General features: G+C 46.8%; 1 protein-coding gene across 3 annotated transcripts in view; it reads right to left on the bottom strand.

Moving 5' to 3' along the window:
* The window catches only part of notch3 (notch receptor 3), a 209,945-nt gene that overhangs the window by 158,751 nt on the left and 29,264 nt on the right, over positions 1-21,930 (bottom strand). For all 3 annotated transcript variants that reach the window (XM_073069111.1, XM_073069113.1, XM_073069114.1), the window contains exon 2: positions 20,468-20,549. In XM_073069111.1, the coding sequence (XP_072925212.1) occupies positions 20,468-20,549 (82 nt within the window). The remainder of the gene's footprint in view (positions 1-20,467; positions 20,550-21,930) is intronic.

Below are 21,930 nucleotides of genomic sequence, written 5' to 3'. Positions count from 1 at the left end.
AACGTATCAGCGACCGCAACGGATCAGTACTGGAAAGTGCTGCTGAGGTAAGAGGTGAGCCGTGACACTAACGAGGGTAGGAACAGACCTGAGGGGGCGATTGGTCTTTTCCTCCTTCCATTCCATTCCACTCAGTGACCACTTTACACCTACTCGCTAATGCAAACATCTAATCAGCCAATCATGAGACAGGAGCTCAATGCATAAAAGCATGCAGACGTGGTCAAGCGGTTCCATTGTTGCTCAGCCGCTTTGACTGTTGGCGTCAGATGGGGTGGTCTGAGTATTTCAGTAATCACAGACCTCCTGGGAGTTTCATGGACAAGATCTAGAGTTTACAGGGGATGGTGTGAGGAACAAAAAGAGACATCCAGTTCTGTGGATGAAAGCACCTTGTTAATGACAGAGATCAGAGGAGAATAGTCAGGAAGGCGGCAGTAACTCAAATAACCACGCGTTACAACAGTGGTGTGCATCTCTGAATGCACAGCAAGTCAGACCTAGGATGGGTTAAAGAAGCTGATACGCTCAGCGTCACAAAAGTTTACAGGGAATGGTGCGAAGAACAAAAGAGCACCCAGTGAGCGGCAGTTTTGCGGCCGAAAATGAATTGTTAATGAGTGAGGTCAGAGGAGAATGGCCACTGAGTATATATTCTTGCTTTTGCTTGACAAATAAAGAGTGGAAATATGGCCGTGCATTCCCCCACCCCGCCCCTCCACAAAGCATGGCATCCGTGAACCATCATCAACGAACAAGTGGTCATGATGTCAGTTCAGTTTACAAGCATCAGGTGAAGCCATCCATCTCGTTTTATAAAATGCCTGGAGCCAGTCAGAAGAGAGAACACTTTCTTCATTTTGTTCAGCAACTCAAGCTGTAAGTAACAGGAGTAAAACTCTTTAAAAATGTCCCCACAAAGTCGCCCATTGTGAAGCCCAACGTGGACAAAGGCACCGACTGTTTGTGAACTTTTTTTACGCCGGAGCCACAGATCACAATTCTGCGGCGAGAAATGCAGGTGGCCACTTCAACCGCGTGGAAAACCTGCACATTCTGTTCACAACCCTCTAAAGAGCAGTATTCCTAATAACGAAGGTATTCCCACATCTCCACAGCCTGCCACACCTGTCAACATTCCTAAGTGCACTTCGGCCAATGAGATGGGGTCACTATTATGTATTACGGCCAAACGTCCATAGAAGAGGAATTACAATACACTGTAGAAAACTTTCAACATTTGATCGATTTCAACGAGAACTCCCCCCGCCCATTCTTCTAAACTCCAGCGAGTACAGGCCCAGAGCCATCAAAAGCTGCTCATATGTTAACCCTTTAATTCCCAAGATCATTCTTCTGAATCTCTTCTGGACCTTCTGACCCTCTTTGATGCCAGCACAGCCTGCCTTAGAGAAGGGGCCCAAAATCGCTCCGAATACTCCAAGTGCAGTCTGATCAACGCCTTTACAAAGCCTCGGCATCACATCTTAGCTTCTACCATATATTCTAGCCCTCTCGTGGGCCTGTTCCTGTGCTGTTCCGTTCTATGCTTCCACTCTGCATGACTCAGAAAACAGGATATCTGTTAAATGTCACTTTCATTAGCTGATCTCTAGTAGTAACAGATAAAACAACACATGTAAACACACCGGAAGCAGCAGAAGGGACTATCCAGAAAGGAAAACAGAACGCGTCTCAATGAACTGGAGTCGACAATAGACTTTCCCACAATACGGTTCTGCTGACATGTGAAAAATCATGAAACCTTGCGCAACATCTCGTGCCTGAGTCCAACACAGATTCTGCTTGCTGAACTTTTGCAACATGTTGACAGACGATGAGCCGAGGTTCCTTTTTACACACAGGCATTACGCAACATCAAAACATGATCTAATCATGAGTCAAAAGGACAGCAAAGTTAACCATTGCAATTCCACGTGTTCTCAGTTAAAAGGAATCGGGTTTTTGCAATGGTGTCAGATGATTTAGTCATAATTGTAATGTAGGGAACAGCCCAGCTAATTTGCACACAGCAAGTATCTACAAGCGTCACTGTAATGAACACCAGATATCTGCTTGAGAGATGTCGGATAGGGGATAATCTCCAGAACCACAAAACCAGAAAACATAGGAGCAGGAAGAAGCAGGCCACTCAGCCCAAAGAATCTGCTTCACCACGCCATCCTGGTTGATTAATTTTCACTCTCAACTCCACCCCACTGTTACATTTGAAGCCCTTACTATTAAAGGCCTATCAACCTCTATTTTAAAGACTTGTCCTCCACAGATTTACCAGCCTCTGGCTAAAGAACTTCCTCCTCATCTCTGTCCTAAGGGGACATCCTTATATTCGGAGACAGTGCTGGTCCTAGACTCCCCCACTATTAGAAACATCCTCTCCATGTCCACTCTACCTAGGTCTCCCGATAGTCCTGACAAAGGGTCTCGGCCCGAAACGTCGACAGTGCTTCTCCCTATAGATGCTGCCTGGCCTGCTGTGTTCCACCAGCATTTTGTGTGTGTTGCTTGAATTTTCAGCATCTGCAGATTTCCTCATGTTTGCTCTTCCAATATTCGATAAGTTTCAATGAGATCCCCCTAAAATCATGAATACAGGCCCAGAACCATCAAACATACCTCAAACATTAACCCCTTCATTCCCAGGATCATTTTCGTGAACCTTCTCTGGATCCTCTCCAATGATAGCACATCCTTTCTCTGGCACCCGCTCTCCATAGGAACAGTGTCCTGGGGTCTTTCACGCTCAGTTGAAAGGGCAAGTGGGATTATGGCTTATGGTCAAACCTCTGAGAGTGGAGCACTGCCCTGATGCAGCACCGAGGACCAAGCAATCGATCAGAAAGCCAGTGTATTTCACATGACCCACCCAGCAGTCAGAACGAATTCTTTACATTCTCGCCCATTGAAGCTGAATGCCGCACACTGAGACAAGTCACTCAACGCTGGGATATTTCCGGAGCTGCAGAGATCCGAGCAGAACTGTCTGGGGCAAACGCAGCTGACCTACTCCTCACCGTGAGCACATTACACACCGCACGCATCCTTCACTGAAAATTCTCTACCAATTCTCATGTGCAAAGTGGCTGTTGGGATTTGATTACTGCCACTACAGGACATGGGCCGTGTTTTGGAAAATAGAAATGGATACTCTTTAAGCAGAAGGTTCCAGGAAGGACTAGGGGGGTGTGCTTTGAATATGGGATTGAGAAGGAAAATACATCAGCCATTACTGAATGGTGGAGCAGAATTGATGGGCTAAGTGGCCTGAGTCTATGTGTTAAAACATTATAACATTATTGTACTGATCGGCTCTTTTTTTTTGTCATTTTCTCTTGAGGAACTGGTTTCTTCACAGCCTGGTATGGAAACACCAATACTCTTGAATGGAAAAGCCTAGAAGAATCAGAGGATACGGTAAAACCCTCCCCATCATTGAGCGCATCTACATGGAGTGCTGTCACAGGAAAACAGCATCCATCAACAGGGAACCCCCCCTCACCATCCACCCATTAAAAAGGAGATACAGGAGCTTCAGGACCAACACCAGCAGGTTCAGGAAGTTATCTCCCCTCAACCATCAGGTTCTCGAACCAGAAAGGACAACTTCCCTCACCCCAACACTGAACTATTCCCACTAGTATGGACTTGCTGTCAATGATTCTTCATCTCATGTTCTCAATACTTACTGCTTATTTACTTATGTCTTTCATTGGTTGTTTGCCCACCTTTAGTGTGGCCTTTCATTGATTTTATTGTTCCTTTATAGTTACTGTGTTTGCCCACTGAAGTACAGACTGGGGGCTGTATATGTACTTTCAGAATAACTTTTCTTTCAGCTTTGGGAAGAGAATCTGAGTGGACCCTGCTTCCATTGCCCGTGGGGGTTCTATATGAGCCTGGAGAGGCAGGAAGATGATCAGACCAGTGTAACCCCAGCTGCACCTTCCAGCACCAACGCAGCATGCCCACTACTCACCCTAACCTGTATACCTTTGGAATACAGGAGGAAAGCAGAACCCCCGGAGCAAATCCACATGGGCACGGAGAGTACAGGCAGCGGCGAGAAGTGACTGCTGGCGCTGAAAAAGCACGGTGTTAATTGCTGCACTTATCACCTATTTCAACACTTCTTGCCACTTATTGGAGTCTCCATACCCCTTACTATAATGCAACTCACCACCAATTATGATGCCCTGTGCCACCACTCACCATCTTCTATTATAGTACTCTCTGCCAACTTCTGTTACAATCCAAGCCACAGATTATAAGGTTTTCCACTGTCGCACCAAAATGTTTTGTGTCATTTTGTATTACAGTAGGGCTAGTTTCGCCAAACAACACCCCCCCCCCCATCTATTATCTCAGTTACTGCACTGCAAACGTTTTAAACCATTTTTTAATGCCGTTGTAAATACATGCTGGTATTTATATATTGGGCTGGCCGGTGGTGCAGGGGCATCAGCACTGGACTTCGAGGCAGATGGACCAGAGTTCGAATCCGGCCACATCCCAACTTAGGCAGTAGCAAAGTCTGTTCGGAAGAAAGACTTGGCTATCTGCTTCCGTATCTTGCCACAAAAAAACCCCAAGGACAATACACTATCCATAGGGCTACCATGAGTCGACAATACCTCAACAACAACAACTTATATATTGATGCACATTTTGTTGAATATCTGTACTTTAATCTTTGACTTTATGTAGCGGCTTTTTGCTGCGTGTTGTATACTGACCAACACACCACAGCAAAATACCTACCGGTAATACAAGATTCAGAATTGTTGAATGTCCTTTCCAGTACACAAGTGTAAAGGAGAACAAAATAATTGTTACTCCAAGTTAGACATGTAAACATACACGACGAACAAAGTTGGTCCTTGATAATGCAACTATTTCCTTATAAATCAAAGTTGAAAGATTTACACAGCCTTATTTTTCAGGAGAAAACTTTAAAAGGGTATTTAAGTATGGGTTACTGAGCAGTGTTACTACATTATAAATATGCTTAGCTTGTTTGCTTCTTACCAAGTCACACTGATTTTCATTTTCTCTCTCTCGTGTTCTCTCCCCTCTCTCTTTCTGTCTCTCTGTCTCTCTCTCTCTCAAATCCTGGCAGAGTTCTGCAAAGCCTTTCTTTCATCAGACGGGCTGGTCACTCTGCCTCGGTGATCAGTCAGTGAGAAGCTTTCGGGTGACAGGGAGACCAGTTTGTCCAGTTATCCGCTACCCACTCACTGCATCCAACCTACAGCCTCCCCCAACCCCACCGTGGGACCTCCTCCCCACAGCAATGAAAGAGAAGCAACTTCCGATGCCTCTTAAGAGGAGCTATGCCATGCCATACACGTAAGGTGCCTTAAAGAAACAGGAGGAGCTGTTTAAAATGGGAGTCGGAGTGGGGGCGGGGTGGAGCATACCATTTCGAAGGAGCAGACTGAATTGTTGGTGTTGACCTCTGTTCCGCTCTGCTGCGCTGTCGTAAAGCTGCAGCCGGCTACCGGCAGAACCGCAAACACTCTGCCATCTGCAAACACCAGCGTGCCCCTCCTGCGGCAACCCAACCTCCCCGCGTGGTCAGAGTCACCCCGGTAAATTACTGTGCTTCCAGAACAGAAGCTCTGCATTCCTATAGCACCTTTCACAACTTCGGCACATCTTAACACAAGAGACTCTGCAGATGCTGGAAATCTTTACCAGGAGGCACTACCAGGGGTTCCTCCCACCCATTCCACAATCTCTTTGACCCCCTGCCATCAGGCAGGATAGTGCCATGTTCAGGGCTAGGACTGTCAGGATGGGAATCAGCTTCCCCCAGGCCATGAGGCTACCGAGCTCCCCGCCACCACCCAGGTCTCATGACATATGAAGCGCCCGTGGCGTTATATTCTTTACTTTTTAACATGTCGTAAATACACCCTTTTTCTAAATGTCACATCATCTGGAATATATTTCATTGTTTGTTAATTTATTTGTGATAATATGACTTTATTTGTTGTGCGCAAGTTACATGTACTGGCTGTCCATCGTTTCCTTTGGTGGTATACATCTGTGTGGCCGAATAATTAACAAACTTGAACTTGAATCTTGAGCAACACACAAAATGCTGGAGGAACTCGGCAAGTCAGGCAGCGTCTATGGAGGGGAATAAACATCCCACATTTAGCCAGGAGCCTGCATCAGTACTGGGAAGGAAGGGGTCAGAAGCCAGAACTAAGTCGTTAACTGGCATCTGCAGTCTGTACGCAGCACTCCCCTGGGTGGGCCAGAGACCACCGCAACCCACCAAACACACTGCACTCCGCCTCCAAATGAGGAGCTCACAGTACCAAGCATCTACAAAACGCACTGCAGTGGCGTAACGGTTAGCTCGGAGCATTCTGGAGTTCAGAGTTCAATTCCGGCACTTCCTGCAAGGAGTTTGCACAGTACACTCTCCCGATGACCACATTGGTTTCCTCCCAGTCCAAAGACCGGGAAGGAAGAAGGCCAGAGCCTGCAGAGAGATGATAACACCTACAGCTTGCCCTCCAAGCTGCACATTAGAACTCGGATCCCCTCAGGGTTGGGTCTGAACCTACCCAAACACTGTGGGCACAGGTAGCGGAGAAATGATGAACAGTCTCAGCCCGGAATGTCAGTTGTTTATTCCCCTTCATAGATGCTGCCTGACCTGCCAAGTTCCTCCAAGAAAAGAAAATAGTTTAGTTTAACACCAACCATAGTCCCCTATAATGACAAAACATCAATGTGGAGCACCTCAAGCCAAATACGAGTCTTTCCTCTCCTATCCAGTTACACAGATGGCATTGAGACCTCAGTCAAATACAGTACATAATTTCTACCTCATTTAGATCATTACTTCTTTGAAATCCAAGCTTCCTTGCTCTAAAGTAAAGGAATTTCTAGTATTCCAAAGGCATTCAATGGCTAAAATATAGATAAAATACTTCTCTTTTGGACAAGAAAAACTTTAAAATACCTCATATAAGATAGGCACTAATAAACGTCAAAGAGAGGCGAACAGGAAGGATGGATTTCCAGACAAACTTGAGGAGTACGCAAGGCAAGGGGACAGAAGAGGAATTCTCAAACCTAAGATCATGAACCAATGTGGAATCACAAAGGCACAAACAAAAGCTTTGCAATGGGTCGGACAGCACCTACAGAGGGAGACGGGCAGTTTATGTTTCAGATTTAGACCCTTCATCGGGCAGTTGAGAAATTTAAATTCAAGTAATTACAAGTCTGGAACCGAAATATAAACAAGTTAACCTCAGTAAGAGATTGCCATGATGTTAATGAATTACATCGAAGTGGACATCTGTTCACTAGAGGAAATAATCTGCTTTTCATCACCAGTCTGGGCTGGATAGGACTCTACGCTTTGAGAGTGTGTGCCCACACACTCTCAGATAATAATGCTCAAAGATATTTTCTCACCTTCCATGGTAATTTTGAGCACAGTTTACCATTGATAAATTAATTAGTAACAATAATTATGAACTTTTTTTTAAAAAGGGAAAGGGATGAGTCCTGTGGCTTATTTATGTGTATTCATTGCTTTACTGTTAATAAAACTATAACAGACAGATTGAAATAAATGAAGCATTTGGCAAACAGGTTCAAAGATATTTATATCAATCTTTTAAAAAGGAAATTGAAAAATATTCTTGCAGCCAGCTAGCTGGCGCCAAGTATGAAATATCTTACTGCTCTCGAGTTGTTAAATAAATCATCTGTAGCTTCATTTTTGGCAGTAAAGATAATCATTATGTATCTTTTTATTATGAGTGAGGTTTAAAGAATCATGGGGCATTGAACCATGTGCCAACAAAATGTTTGCTTGTGGCATAGGCTCGCCTCTAGACCATGAATGTGGTTGACTTTAAACTGCCTCCTTAATTCAGGGAGGATAAGGGGTTGGCAATATATGCTGGCTGCTAGAGTGTATTCTGCAGTTAGATTATATAGCAAAATATTAACTTCAGCAATCAATCTGAAGATGGATTGTAGATTAAATTTAAAATGCAGTCCTGCTTCCTGGAGCTGTGGACAGTGGTTAATTTAAATCCCAGACAATTCTGATTAACATTCATTTTGGGTGTCTGGAGTGTGGGTGCGAAGTAGGAGGTGTGAAAATTATACGCGATTCAAAGAAGGCATTGTAACTGCAGAATCGTCCTTTGATCTTTAGTATATAATACTGTCATGTAATATTGGGTCAAGCAGACCTCACCCACCGAGACTGGCTCATTTTCTTAAATAAGACACTTCTGTATTCACTAGCTTCAGTGTCTCCCTGGGGAGTCTGTACATGTTACATCACTGGCAAAACCAGCAACATCCACATCTTGTGAGTGAGTAAATTAAAGAAAGGATAGCTAGCTGGTTTACAACCAGAATGACGGCATCCACCAGTGAATAAAAACAATAACAGATATTGTCGTGCACGCTGAACTTTAATGTCACAAGAAATCATCAACAGTTTAAAGACTGGAATCACTTCGTGGAAGTTCTTGAGATAGGGTGGGAAAGGCTTAGGTGGAGGTTAAAACCTGGCATGGATTATTGGAGCAAATGCCTTACCCCTATGCTGCAAGGTCCAAGGAACACTATTATAAAATCCAGTCCAGGCCTTTTCAAATGCTGCCTCGAAGACACTTCACCTGCACTGCTCACAGGCTCTTTGTGCTCCTGAGCTGTATTCATGAGCTTAACTCCATCCACCTGCCCTAGAAATTCCAGCACAGATGGGATTTCACCTGCTCTACATACCTGTCAATTTATGTGAGTCTGAGAGATTCAAAACAGACTCTGGCTTAGGCCTTCTAATCAGAGGAGAAATCTCGTCCTTCACATGTCTTCATAACACACATCCAGAGTGCCAAGCCTTCAGCGTCGATCTTATCAACAGGCCTTACACTGTGAAGCAATGTGGATCACACTTCACTAAAAATGCTTAGAAGCTGTCATGACAGGCTGTTTATTAAGGAGGCAGTTTCTCACCAGCTCACTTCAACGAAAAAGCCCACATCAATCACATACACATAAACTGACTTGAGGATTTGAAATATTGGTATAAGGGTGTTATCGCACATACTTGTCATAAACATCACCTTCAGTAAAGGTTCACAGCTCCAGGGGACTCCCGTTCATTTCTGACCGTGTAGATTGCAAGTTCTCCCTGAGATCCTGGTGCAGCATCCCAGAAATCACGCTCGTCAACAAGATTAACTGGACGCTGTAATTACCACTTAGATTTTCAGCAGGCTACAATCAGCGCGAGAGATTTCTCAGTGGTGTGGCAGCATGAGGTTTAAAAAGAGCTCGAGTACTTTTGGATATCCCCCGCCCCCCCGACCCCCCACGGGCTGCAACCAGCGCGGAAGAAAGGAGGCGCTGTGGGAGCGGGCCAGCGCTAGAGTGGTCCAGCTTTGGCTCAGCAGGCTAGGGCAAGCACAGCAAGTTTTATTTTCCTATTAGTACCTAGCCAGTGCGCTGATAATGGGTTTGGAGGTCGTGGTATGTTCTTTGTGCGAGATGTGAGACCTCCAGTCTCCCTGATAACTACATCTGCAAGAAGTGCACTGAGCTGCAGATCCTGAAAGCCCACGGTAAGGAACTGGAGCTGCAGCTCCTGACAGCCCACGGTAAGGAACTGGAGCTGCAGCTCCTGACAGCCCACGGTAAGGAACTGGAGCTGCAGCTCCTGAAAGCCCACGGTAAGGAACTGGAGCTGCAGCTCCTGAAAGCCCACGGTAAGGAACTGGAGCTGCAGCTCCTGACAGCCCACGGTAAGGAACTGGAGCTGCAGCTCCTGACAGCCCACGGTAAGGAACTGGAGCTGCAGCTCCTGAAAGCCCACGGTAAGGAACTGGAGCTGCAGCTCCTGAAAGCCCACGGTAAGGAACTGGAGCTGCAGATCCTGAAAGCCCACGGTAAGGAACTGGAGCTGCAGCTCCTGAAAGCCCACGGTAAGGAACTGGAGCTGCAGCTCCTGACAGCCCACGGTAAGGAACTGGAGCTGCAGCTCCTGACAGCCCACGGTAAGGAACTGGAGCTGCAGCTCCTGAAAGCCCACGGTAAGGAACTGGAGCTGCAGCTCCTGACAGCCCACGGTAAGGAACTGGAGCTGCAGCTCCTGACAGCCCACGGTAAGGAACTGGAGCTGCAGCTCCTGACAGCCCACGGTAAGGAACTGGAGCTGCAGCTCCTGAAAGCCCACGGTAAGGAACTGGAGCTGCAGCTCCTGACAGCCCACGGTAAGGAACTGGAGCTGCAGCTCCTGACAGCCCACGGTAAGGAACTGGAGCTGCAGCTCCTGAAAGCCCACGGTAAGGAACTGGAGCTGCAGCTCCTGACAGCCCACGGTAAGGAACTGGAGCTGCAGATCCTGACAGCCCACGGTAAGGAACTGGAGCTGCAGCTCCTGAAAGCCCACGGTAAGGAACTGGAGCTGCAGCTCCTGACAGCCCACGGTAAGGAACTGGAGCTGCAGCTCCTGAAAGCCCACGGTAAGGAACTGGAGCTGCAGCTCCTGAAAGCCCACGGTAAGGAACTGGAGCTGCAGATCCTGAAAGCCCACGGTAAGGAACTGGAGCTGCAGCTCCTGACAGCCCACGGTAAGGAACTGGAGCTGCAGCTCCTGAAAGCCCACGGTAAGGAACTGGAGCTGCAGCTCCTGAAAGCCCACGGTAAGGAACTGGAGCTGCAGCTCCTGAAAGCCCACGGTAAGGAACTGGAGCTGCAGCTCCTGAAAGCCCACGGTAAGGAACTGGAGCTGCAGATCCTGACAGCCCACGGTAAGGAACTGGAGCTGCAGCTCCTGACAGCCCACGGTAAGGAACTGGAGCTGCAGCTCCTGAAAGCCCACGGTAAGGAACTGGAGCTGCAGATCCTGAAAGCCCACGGTAAGGAACTGGAGCTGCAGCTCCTGACAGCCCACGGTAAGGAACTGGAGCTGCAGCTCCTGACAGCCCACGGTAAGGAACTGGAGCTGCAGCTCCTGAAAGCCCACGGTAAGGAACTGGAGCTGCAGCTCCTGAAAGCCCACGGTAAGGAACTGGAGCTGCAGCTCCTGAAAGCCCACGGTAAGGAACTGGAGCTGCAGATCCTGACAGCCCACGGTAAGGAACTGGAGCTGCAGCTCCTGACAGCCCACGGTAAGGAACTGGAGCTGCAGCTCCTGAAAGCCCACGGTAAGGAACTGGAGCTGCAGATCCTGAAAGCCCACGGTAAGGAACTGGAGCTGCAGCTCCTGACAGCCCACGGTAAGGAACTGGAGCTGCAGCTCCTGACAGCCCACGGTAAGGAACTGGAGCTGCAGCTCCTGAAAGCCCACGGTAAGGAACTGGAGCTGCAGATCCTGAAAGCCCACGGTAAGGAACTGGAGCTGCAGCTCCTGACAGCCCACGGTAAGGAACTGGAGCTGCAGCTCCTGACAGCCCACGGTAAGGAACTGGAGCTGCAGCTCCTGAAAGCCCACGGTAAGGAACTGGAGCTGCAGCTGGGTGGCCTGCAGTTCCTACGGGAAGATGAGGAAGTGACAGATAGTAGTCACCCCTAAGTTGCAGAAGGTAATGACTGTCAGGGGATGGAAAGGGAGAAGGCAGCCAGTGCAGAGCACCCCTACGGCCACTTCCCTCGGTATAAATATACCGCTCTGGGGAGGGGACAACCTAGGAGGGGGAAACCGCAGCAACTGGTCTCTCGCTCCGAGCCTGCCTCTGCGGGTCAGAAGGGAATGGGGGAGAAGAGGAGTATAGTAGTGATAGGGGGTTCCAAGTTTAGAGGAGCAGAAAGCAGATTCTGTGGACGTGAAAGAGACACCCGGATGGTATGTTGCCTCCCAGGTGCCAGGGACAGGGCGTTCTAAAGGGGTACGTATTAGTACGAAAAGGGATGAGGTCCTGAAGAGAGAATTTAGTGAGTCAGGCAGAAAGCTACCCTCACTTACACATGGCACAGACAGCAATCCAGAAATTACTATCCGGGACCTCCAGCATAGTAATCCCTGGATTGCTGCCTGGACCATGTGCCAGTGAGGGTAAGAATGGGATGATTTGGCAGATGATACATGGCTGAGGAAATGGTGCATGGGTCACGGGTTCGTATTTCTGGATCATCGAGATCTCTTCTGGGGAAGGTACGACCTGTACAAAAAGAACCCATTAGGGATCGATATCCTTACAGGCTGGTTTGCTAGAGCTGCTCGGGAGGGTTTAAACTAACTTGGCAAGGGGGGGGGGGGTGGCAACCAGAGTGTTAGTCTGAGGATGGGGCAATTGATATGCAAGTTGATGCAGTGTTCAGTGAGACTGAAAGGAAGTTTAACATCCGAGGATACACATTGTATCAAAAGGACATGCAGGGCAGGCAGGTAGAGGGTGTGGTGGCTCTGTTGGAAAAAAAATTTTAAATCATATCCTTAGAAAGAGGTGACATAAAATTGGAAGATGTAAAAAAAGACTCTGATGGGAGTTATATTTAGGCCTATGAACAGTAGCCAGATGGGCTACAAATTACAATGGGTGACAGAAAACGGTAAAAAGGGCAATGTTGCAATAATCACAGGAGATTTCAATATGCAAACAAATCAGAAAAAAATCAGGTTGGGGCTGGATCCCAAGAGAGGGAATTTGTACAATGCCTACAAGATGTCTTGTGGCTGAGCCTGCTGGGGAACTGCTGTTCTGGATTGGGTGTTATGTGATGACCCAGATTTGATTAGGAAGTTTAATGTAAAGGAACCCTTAGGAGGCAGTGATCGTAATATGATCTACTGTTTGAGAGGGAGAAGCTAGAAGTCGATGTATCAGTAGTACAATGTAGTATAGGGAATTACAATTTCTTCCCCCAAGCTGTCAGACTGCTCAATACCCAGAGCCTGGACTGACACCTTACTGCCCTATCGTCCTGTTTATTATTTATTGTAATGCCTGCACTGTTTTGTGCACCTTATGCAGTCCTGGGTAGGTCTGTAGCCTAGTGTAGCTGTTCTTTTTTTTCTCTGTGATGTTTTTTACGTAGGTCAGTCTAGTTTTTGTACTGTGTCATGTAACACCATGTTCCTGAAAAACATTGTCTCATTTTTACTATGTATGTAGTTATGGTGGAAATGACAATAGAAGTGACTTGACTACAGAGGCACGGGGGAGCAGCCGGGCAAAGTCAATTGGAAGGAGCAGGAATGACGTCAGACCAGCAAAGGCTTGTGTTTCTGGGGAAATTCAGAAGTTGCAGGAAAGATACATCCCAACAATGAAGAGGTATGCTAAAGGGAAGATGAGCCAACTGTGGCTGACAAGGCAAGTCAAAGACAGCATAAAAGCTAAAGAGGGGTCATATAATATAACAATAATGTAAAGGATTGGGAAGTTTTTTTAAAAAAACAACAGAAGGCAACTCAAAAGAGCCATATGGAGAGGAAAGATGAAAAATGAACATAGGCCAGCGTATAACATAAAATGAGAGTACAAAAAGTTATTCTTTGATATACAAGGAGTAAAAGAGAGACAAGAGTGGATGTTGGACCACTGAAAAATGATGCCGGAAGGGTAGTATTGGAGAACAAAGAAATGGCAGATGAACTTAATTAGTATTTTGCATCAGTCTTCACTGTGGAAGACACCGGCAGCGTGCCAGAAACGAGAGAGTATCAGGCGGCAGAAGTGAGTGTCATTGCTATTACTAAGGAGAAGGTTCTTGCGAAGCTGACAGTGCTGAAGATAAATAAAATCACCTGGACCAAATGAACTACACCCCAGGGTTCTGAAAGGAGCAGCTGAAGAGGTTGTGGAGGCATCAGTAATGATTTTCAAGAATCACTAGATTCTGGAATAGATACTGGGGACTAGAAAATTGTAAATGTCACTCCACTCTTTAATATAACCCTTCGGCCCACAATCTACATACGCAAACACTGAATTAAACAAATTATCTTCTGCCTGTAGAAGATACTTGTCCCTCTATCTCTGTATGGCCTAGTTTTAACAGCCCCTTTTAAAGGCCACTATCATATGTGTTTCCATATTACCAATGGCATTTTTCAAGAAGGATAAAGACTTGGTGACGTAGAAGAAAGGAGGGAGGCAGAAGAAAGAAATTTATAGGCCAGTCAGCCTGACTTCTAGTTGGGAAGATGCTCGAATCTATTTATTAAGGATAAGGTTCTGGAGTTGAAAGAGGCAGATGATAAAATAGCCCAATATCCATGTTAGTTTTCTAAAGGGGAAATCTTGCCTGAGATATCTGCTGGAATTCTTTGGGGAATTAACCGGTCAGATAGACAAAGGAGACAGAGGAGTTTCATGAGATTGATTAAGAATGAAAGTAAGCATTTGACAGTCTGGGCCTATACTTGCTGAGGTTTAGAAGAATGAGGGGAATCCCATTGAAACCTCGTTAGAGTGGATGTGGAGAGCATGTTTTCTGTAGTTGGAGAGTCTAGAACAAGAGGGATCCACCTCAGAATTGAACGACATCCATTTAGAACAGATATCAGGAAAAGTTTCTCTAGCCAGAGTGTGTTGAGTCTGTGGAATTCATTGCCACAGACAACTGTGCAGGCCAAGTCATTGGGTATATTTAAGAAATAGTTTGATAGGCTTTTGATTAATCAGGTTTTGGGGAGAAGGCAGAAGAATGGGGTTGAGAAGGATCATAAATCAGCCATGATGGAATGGCAAAGCAGACTCGTTGGCCCGAATAGGGTAATTCTGCTCCTGGGTCTAGTGGTCTTATTGTAAGAGACTGACAGAAGAATCAGGGGACAGTCGATGAACATGCAGGAGAGAATAGGTTGCAAGGAGATGAGATGGAAAATGGGGCCAATGAATGTGCCCTGAGAGCCACGACAGACTTGATGGGCCAAATGGAAGATACTTTTCAAAACTATTTTTTGGAGTTTGTATTTCCATTTTTGTTCATGTTTGACTAAGTTGTAAAATTAATAACACAATGTTATTAATGGGAAAACTTGATTGCTTTGCAGTAAAAACACAATACTTATAGGGGTAACACTATTTTTAATATTATTTTTAAATTATTTTGAACACAAGATTATTTTTAGTTTTCCTGAAACTGGAGCATGGTTGCGGTATAAGAAAATGACACTTACACCTTCCTCAAATTTAAGGTGATGACATTTGATAGCTAAACATGGGAGTTAAAACCGGACAAAAAACTTAATGAGAAAGAGAGAGAGAGAGAGTCCAGGCAGATAAAGGCTCGACTACCAGTGATAGGCCTCACGTAGCAACATAATGAACACCCTCACTCAGCACAACATGAAGGCCTGAGTTTGTGTCTGAATGTGAGTGCGGCTCTACAGTTTGTAAGGAGTGTTTCTGACTCCTCATCGAAGTAACTCCAATTCTCCCAGCGTGCCTCTTTCCCTTGTCATCTTGGCATCCGTCAACAAAGTGTTGATGACTTCCTACCTCTCCCCTTCGCCTTCCCTATCAGCAGGAAAGTCCTCAATGCTGAACTGCCACTGCCTCGGAGAGAGGAGCAGCAGGCGCACGTGGGGGGAGTCCACAGTTCTTGGTGCCATGTATCCTGCCACTCCTCGTACAACACCCCCCCCCCCCCACCCCGACCATAATCCCAAGCATTTAGCCACATGCTCTACATTGGTGCAGCCAGAAAGATACACCAGCATAGAGAGAGTGATCGTGGGCAGTCACCAATCACGCTTTAAAAATACCTCCAGGGGGCTACAGCAAACTTTGTTTCTGAAACACAAGCGATTCTGCAGATGCTGGAAACCTTGAGCAGCACACACAAGATGCTGGAGGAACTCAGCAAGTCAGGCAGCATCTGTGGTGAGGAATAAGCAGCGACATATTCGGAGACCCTTCATCAGAGTGTTTCTATAGGACACTCACACGTGACGGTCAGAACTGACCCCAGTTTCCAACTGACTTTCTTCACCTCTCCAGAGGCATTCCCATTTCCAACCAGAATTCTGCAGCCCCTTTCCCAGTGCCAAGAAGGTGACTGGCAAGGAGCATTACAGGAGCTTTTGTTCAGCCACTGACTGATGCCAGGTACTGGGCAACATCATCCCTTCTCCATTCTCAATAATCAATCAACAGCTGCACCTTAATACTGTGTGTCCCTGTGTTCCAGTCTTGCAATAGGTACTGTGCAGATTCCAAATATATTCCCATGCCTCTTAATATTCAGTTAAAACACTGGGTCCTGTTACACGCTTAGTAGTACAGCTTACCTCAATCCTTGCTCAACGTATTGGACAAAGTTACAGACATGGTTTTAGCACAAACTCAATGCGCTGAATCTGGGCATTTATCCCCAACCACAGCCAGTCTCCAAATTACCTCAATTTCACACATTCTCACAACACAGCTGTCGTACAAGTGTCCTCTCCTGTTACTGAATGCAGAGGATTGCCTGTGGCATGTCAGAGTCTGCACAGATATTGAAGCGAAACGCCACCCCCCCACCAAAAAAAAATCCTTAATCACCCATCTTTAAAGCCATACATCACAAGACCCCATGAATCGGAATTAATCGCTATTTGCGGCCAGTGAGCAGAAAATCTGACTTCTACGCACGATAAGTCCTGGACTGCACTGCATGGGTCCTGCTTCAGCTGGACAAGATATTGAACAAAGATCAGTACAGCACAGGCCCTTCGGCCCACAATTTCTGTGATGACCATGATGCTAAAATGAACTAAGACTATCTGCTTACACATCATCCATATCCCTCCTTAAGGTTAAGACGTCTGTCTAAATGCCTCTTAAGCACTACAATCAGGACTATCTTAATGTATTTGCACTTATATTTGTTGTGCTTTTTTATTGTTGTCTTTATCTTATGACGTGTTTTATTTATGCATGGGATCCTGATAACAACTATTTGTTCTCCTCTACACTTGTGTACTGGAAATGACATTAAATAATCTGCAGTATAGACATGTCTACTTCCTCCGCCAACGCTGCAACGATATTCCAAGCTGTGTAAAATCAATACTGATCAAGAACATCTCCATTAACATCACTTTCTCCACTCCCCCTCCACCCATGCACCTGAAACCAGCGGGAAACTTCACTGAATCGTTGCAACTACTGAAACCAGCACTTGTGGTTTCGCATCACAGAACTACAGACTCTTCAGCCCACAGTTCATTCACTGTTTGTGTTTGGAAGGGTCCCAGTGACGGATTAGCAACTCAGTCGTGAATACTGGTCAAAAACATGTACGGTATCTTCCTTAGAATCGTGAGGTTTCTCAAGACAAAGCAGTAACTAGTGTCCCACAATAGCAGAAACTAATTCCTGCCTCTGACTAAACAAGGTCAAGCTGTTGGCTAAAGTGTACTCCTTGGTACTGAAATCACTGACAGCTCCAGTGGCCCAGACTTAACCCCACTCCACTGCCTCACGTTGGAGACCAAGATGCTGAAGTGGTCACAGATAAATCTGCTCCACGTCACCTTGCTGGGGTAAACAGCCACAATCGACAGGCTGCTTTCAAGAACATCCCAAAATCTTCTCAGCAAGTTGCTCTCAGGGAGAGTCACTGCCTTCCAGCTCAGCAGCCTCTGTGGTGACCTTCAACTAATCACTGATAGGAATCCTACACAAATCCCTTTTTCTTTCCCACCCCACCACTCCGTTCAACTCCCCCCTGCCCATCCGGATTCTACCACTCATCTCCATACCAGAGGCTTTCTATAGTGGTCAGTTAACTAAATACGTTGTTAGAGGTTAATTGATCACTATAACAGGCCTTTGTTTGAGTTTGTGGGGACAGAGAGAGGAGTTGGAGGTCAGATGAGGGTTTAGGGACAGCGATGTGGAGGAGTTAAGAGCACAGGGCTTTGCACCACGTCTGAAGTCCAGGGACATGGGCACGTGACAACGGATAAAAGATTGATAAATGTTAATCTGAATCTAACAACCAGCACATTTGTGAAAGGTAGAAGAAAAGCACAGAGCAATGGGATGAAACGCACACAGAGAACCTGCAAACACCACACAGACAGCAACAGGAGGTCAGGATTCAACTGGACTGCTGGAGCTGTGTAGCAACATCTTTAACCCAGTCACCTTTTACCACATTCGAACCCCAGTACATAGTCTTTTCACACGATATGGTCCATACAGCAAAATGAAAGATGTGCTTATTCATGAAACTCCTAACTGCATTTCCACTGTTCAGCTCAACCATTCCGTTTGGTCACAAACCCCACATTCTCACCCTGCCCTGAAGTTTCTTCTGAACCCTTCGTTGAATTTAGCAAAGGCGGTTCAAATGGCTCCCAGTTTTGACAGCCGGAAGGGGAAATAGGGGTACCTCTACCAGCAGACATTTGACACTGATTTGCCCCACACTGGACACGATATTGGCCCAAGGCCCCCTCAAAAGAGGAGGAAAGAACCCTTTTAGGTAAGTGTCCCAAAGGTTTACAGGCAAGCACTGACTCTAAGAAGCTTTTCAAGAAATGATTTCCTTTGGAAAGTAAGAGATTATAAAACAATTTTATTTAAATATCCAGCATGGTAACAAGCCCTGCCTGCCCAACGAGCCCCCGCCACTCTATTATACCTCTGTGACCAATTAACCAATTAACCGGTACGTCTTTGGAATGTGGGAGGAAACCAGAGTACCCAGAGGAAGCCCATGTGGTCAAGAGGAGGTCAGACAAACTCCTTACAGACAGCAGTGGGGCCACCTGTAATTTTGATTGGAGAATATGTTTTTTTTTTAATCATAATCCTATCATTTGGCCAGAAAATAATTCACATCTGAAGGAGCCATGGATGGCCAGTCCATATAACGTTCACCATGTACGTTCAGTCCCCATACACTTCTATTCCCCATCAAGAAGGCCTTAAAGCTCTCCACTTCTTTCTCAACAAGAAGCCCAACCAGTTCCCCTCCACCACCACCACCCTCCTCCATCTGGCAGAGCTGGCCCTCACCCCCAACAATTTCTCCTTTGGCTCCTTCCACTTTGTCCAAACTCAGGGGGTAGCCATGGGCATTGGCACAGGCCCCAGTTATGCCTTCCCTTCATTGGCAATGCAGCACAGTCCATACTCCAAGCCTTCCCTGGTAAAGCTCCCCAACTCCTCCTCTGCTACATTGATGACTGCATTGGTGCTGCTTCCTGCAACCATGCTGAGCTCGTCAATTTCATCAACTTTGCCTTCAATTTCCATCCTGCCCTTAAATTCACTTGGCCCATTTCTGACACCTCTCTGCCATTTCTCGATCTCTCTGTCTCCATCTTTAGAAACAAACTGACTACCAAAATCTTTTATAAACATACCAATTCCTATGACTATCTTGACTATACCTCTTCCCACCCTGTCGCCTGTAAAAATGCTATTCCCTTTCCTCAGTTCCTTCCTGGGATCCTGGGATCTGTTCCCAGGATGAGACTTTCTTCAAAGCACATTTTCCTTTCCTTCACTATTGATGCAGCCCGCGTCCGTATCTCCTCCTTTTCCCAGATATCCGTGACCACCCAACTTCCTGCTGTGTTAACAGGGACAGATTTCCTCTTGTCTTCACCTACCACTTCAAGCATGAGCCCCTGCATCCAAAACATTATTCGCCACAACTTCTGCCATCCTTGACAAGATCCTACCAGCAGACACATCTTTACATCCACTCCCCACCCCATTCTCTGCTTTCTCTCTTCACACATATCCCTGCAAGGGACAGAAATGCTACACCTGCCCATTCACCTCCTCCCTCACCAACATTCAGGGCCCCAAATAGTCCTTCCAGGTGAGGCAACACTTCACCTGTTGAGGTCATCTACTGTACCTGGTGCAACTTCCTCTACATTGGTGATACCCATCATAAATTGGCGAACCACTTTGTCGAGCGCCTCCGCTCCATCTGCCAAAAGTGGAACTTCCCTGTGGCCAAACATTGTAATTCCTATCCCTATTCTCATTCCGACATGTCGGTCCGTGGCTTCCTCTTTACCAGGAGGAGGCCACTTTCAGGATGGAGGAGCAACACCTTATATTCCATCTAGGTAGCCTCACACCCAACATCGATTTCCCCTTCCCTCTTCATCTGCTGACGCCCTGACTAATCAAGAACCTATCAACTTCCACTTTAAATATACCCAATGACTTGGCCTCCACGCCGCCTGTGACGATGATTCCACAGATTCAACACTCACTGGCTAAGGAAATTCCTCCTCTATTCCAGGGGTCCCACCCTTAATGGTATTGGTCCATGGCATAAAAAAGGTTGGGAACCCTGCTCTATTTAATGGTCCTAGTCTCTCACACTATAGGAAACATCCGCTCTATCTAGGCCTTTCCATATTCAACAGGTTTCACCCGGGGGAAGGGATTGTGAACAGGTGGGACAAAATGCAACACATATTGCCGAAGTACACTTGCATACATCGAAACACATCAAATAGTCTCGGATCAAAAGAGTAACTTACAGGCATGACGCATCCCCGTGAGGACTCCTGATGCACTGACCGTTGTTTTCGCATGGACGGTGGTTGTCCAGACACTGCAGAGCTGTGAGGGAAAGAGTTAAACGTCACCTTACAAGGCTATATTGGCAAAATATCAAATAAACTGAGTCCTGGCAGTCCCCGATCCAAGAACATATGAAGTGTTCTTCCTTGCATTGCAAGATCACACAAACAAATGACAAATAATCAGATGGTCCTTTTGGGTGTGTTTTTTTTCGCTTGCAGAAAAGGGAAGTGATGCTGGTTCCAGACTAATCATCGGCCAGGATAATGGGCATGACTGCCCCAGTACCGGAGGAATGGAAAGAGGGGGATTGAGTTCAAGAGTAGAGAGGTCATGTTGCAACTCTACAAATCTCTGGTGAGACCGCACTTACGAGTATTGTGTTCAATTCTGGTCACCTCATTATAGGAAGGATGTGGAAGCTATGGAGAGGGTGCAGAGGGGATTTACCAAGATGTTGCCTGGTTTGGGGAACAAGTCATATGAAGCAAGGTTAGCAGAGCTGGGACTTTTCTCTTTGGAGCGTAGAAGAATGAGAGGGGACTTGATAGAGGTCTACCAGATGATGAGAGGCATAGTCAGTACCTGTTTCCCAGGGCACCAAAAGCAAACACCAGAGGGCATATGTACAAAATTAAGGGAGGGAAGTTTAGGGGAGACATCAGGGTAAGTTTTTTTTACACAGAGGGTTGTGGGTGCCTGGAATGACTTGCTAGGGATGGTGGTGGAGGCTCAAACATTAGGGGTATTTATGAGCCTCTTGGACAGGCACATGGATGAAAGAAAAATGGAGGGTTATGGGGTAGTGTGGGTTTAGTACTTTTTTTAAGGATTATACGGGTCAGCACAACATGGAGGGCTGAAGGACCTGTACTGTGCTGTGGTGTTCTATGTTTCTATGTTCTATGGGAGGCTGCAGGGGTTTGAAAGAGAGAAGGGGGTGGGAGGGGGCAAAGAGGGAAGGGGTGGGAGGGGGCGAAGAGAGAAGGGAGTGGGAGGGGTGGAGAGAAGGGGATGGGGAGAAGGGAGTGGGAGGGAGTGGAGTGAAGGGAGTGGGAGGTGCAGAGAAGGAAAGGAATTGGGAGGTGCGGAGAGGGAAGGGAGTGGGAGGGGTGGGGAGAAGGGAGTGGGAGGGAGCAGAGGGAATGAAGTGGGAGGTGCGGAGAGAAGGGAGTGGGAGGTGCGGCAAGGGAAGGGAGTGGGAGGTGCGGCAAGGGAAGGGAGTGGGAGGGAGCAGAGGGAAGGGAGTGGGAGGGAGCAGAGGGAAGGGAGTGGGAGGGAGCAGAGGGAAGGGAGTGGGAGGGAGCAGAGGGAAGGGAGTGGGAGGTGCGGCAAGGGAAGGGAGTGGGAGGGAGCGGAGGGAAGGGAGTGGGAGGGAGCGGAGGGAAGGGAGTGGGAGGGAGCGGAGGGAAGGGAGTGG

This window comes from Hemitrygon akajei, chromosome 16 (assembly GCF_048418815.1).
Source record: "Hemitrygon akajei chromosome 16, sHemAka1.3, whole genome shotgun sequence".
NCBI classification, from domain to species: domain Eukaryota; kingdom Metazoa; phylum Chordata; class Chondrichthyes; order Myliobatiformes; family Dasyatidae; genus Hemitrygon; species Hemitrygon akajei.
This window is presented reverse-complemented; position numbering and strand designations above follow the sequence as displayed.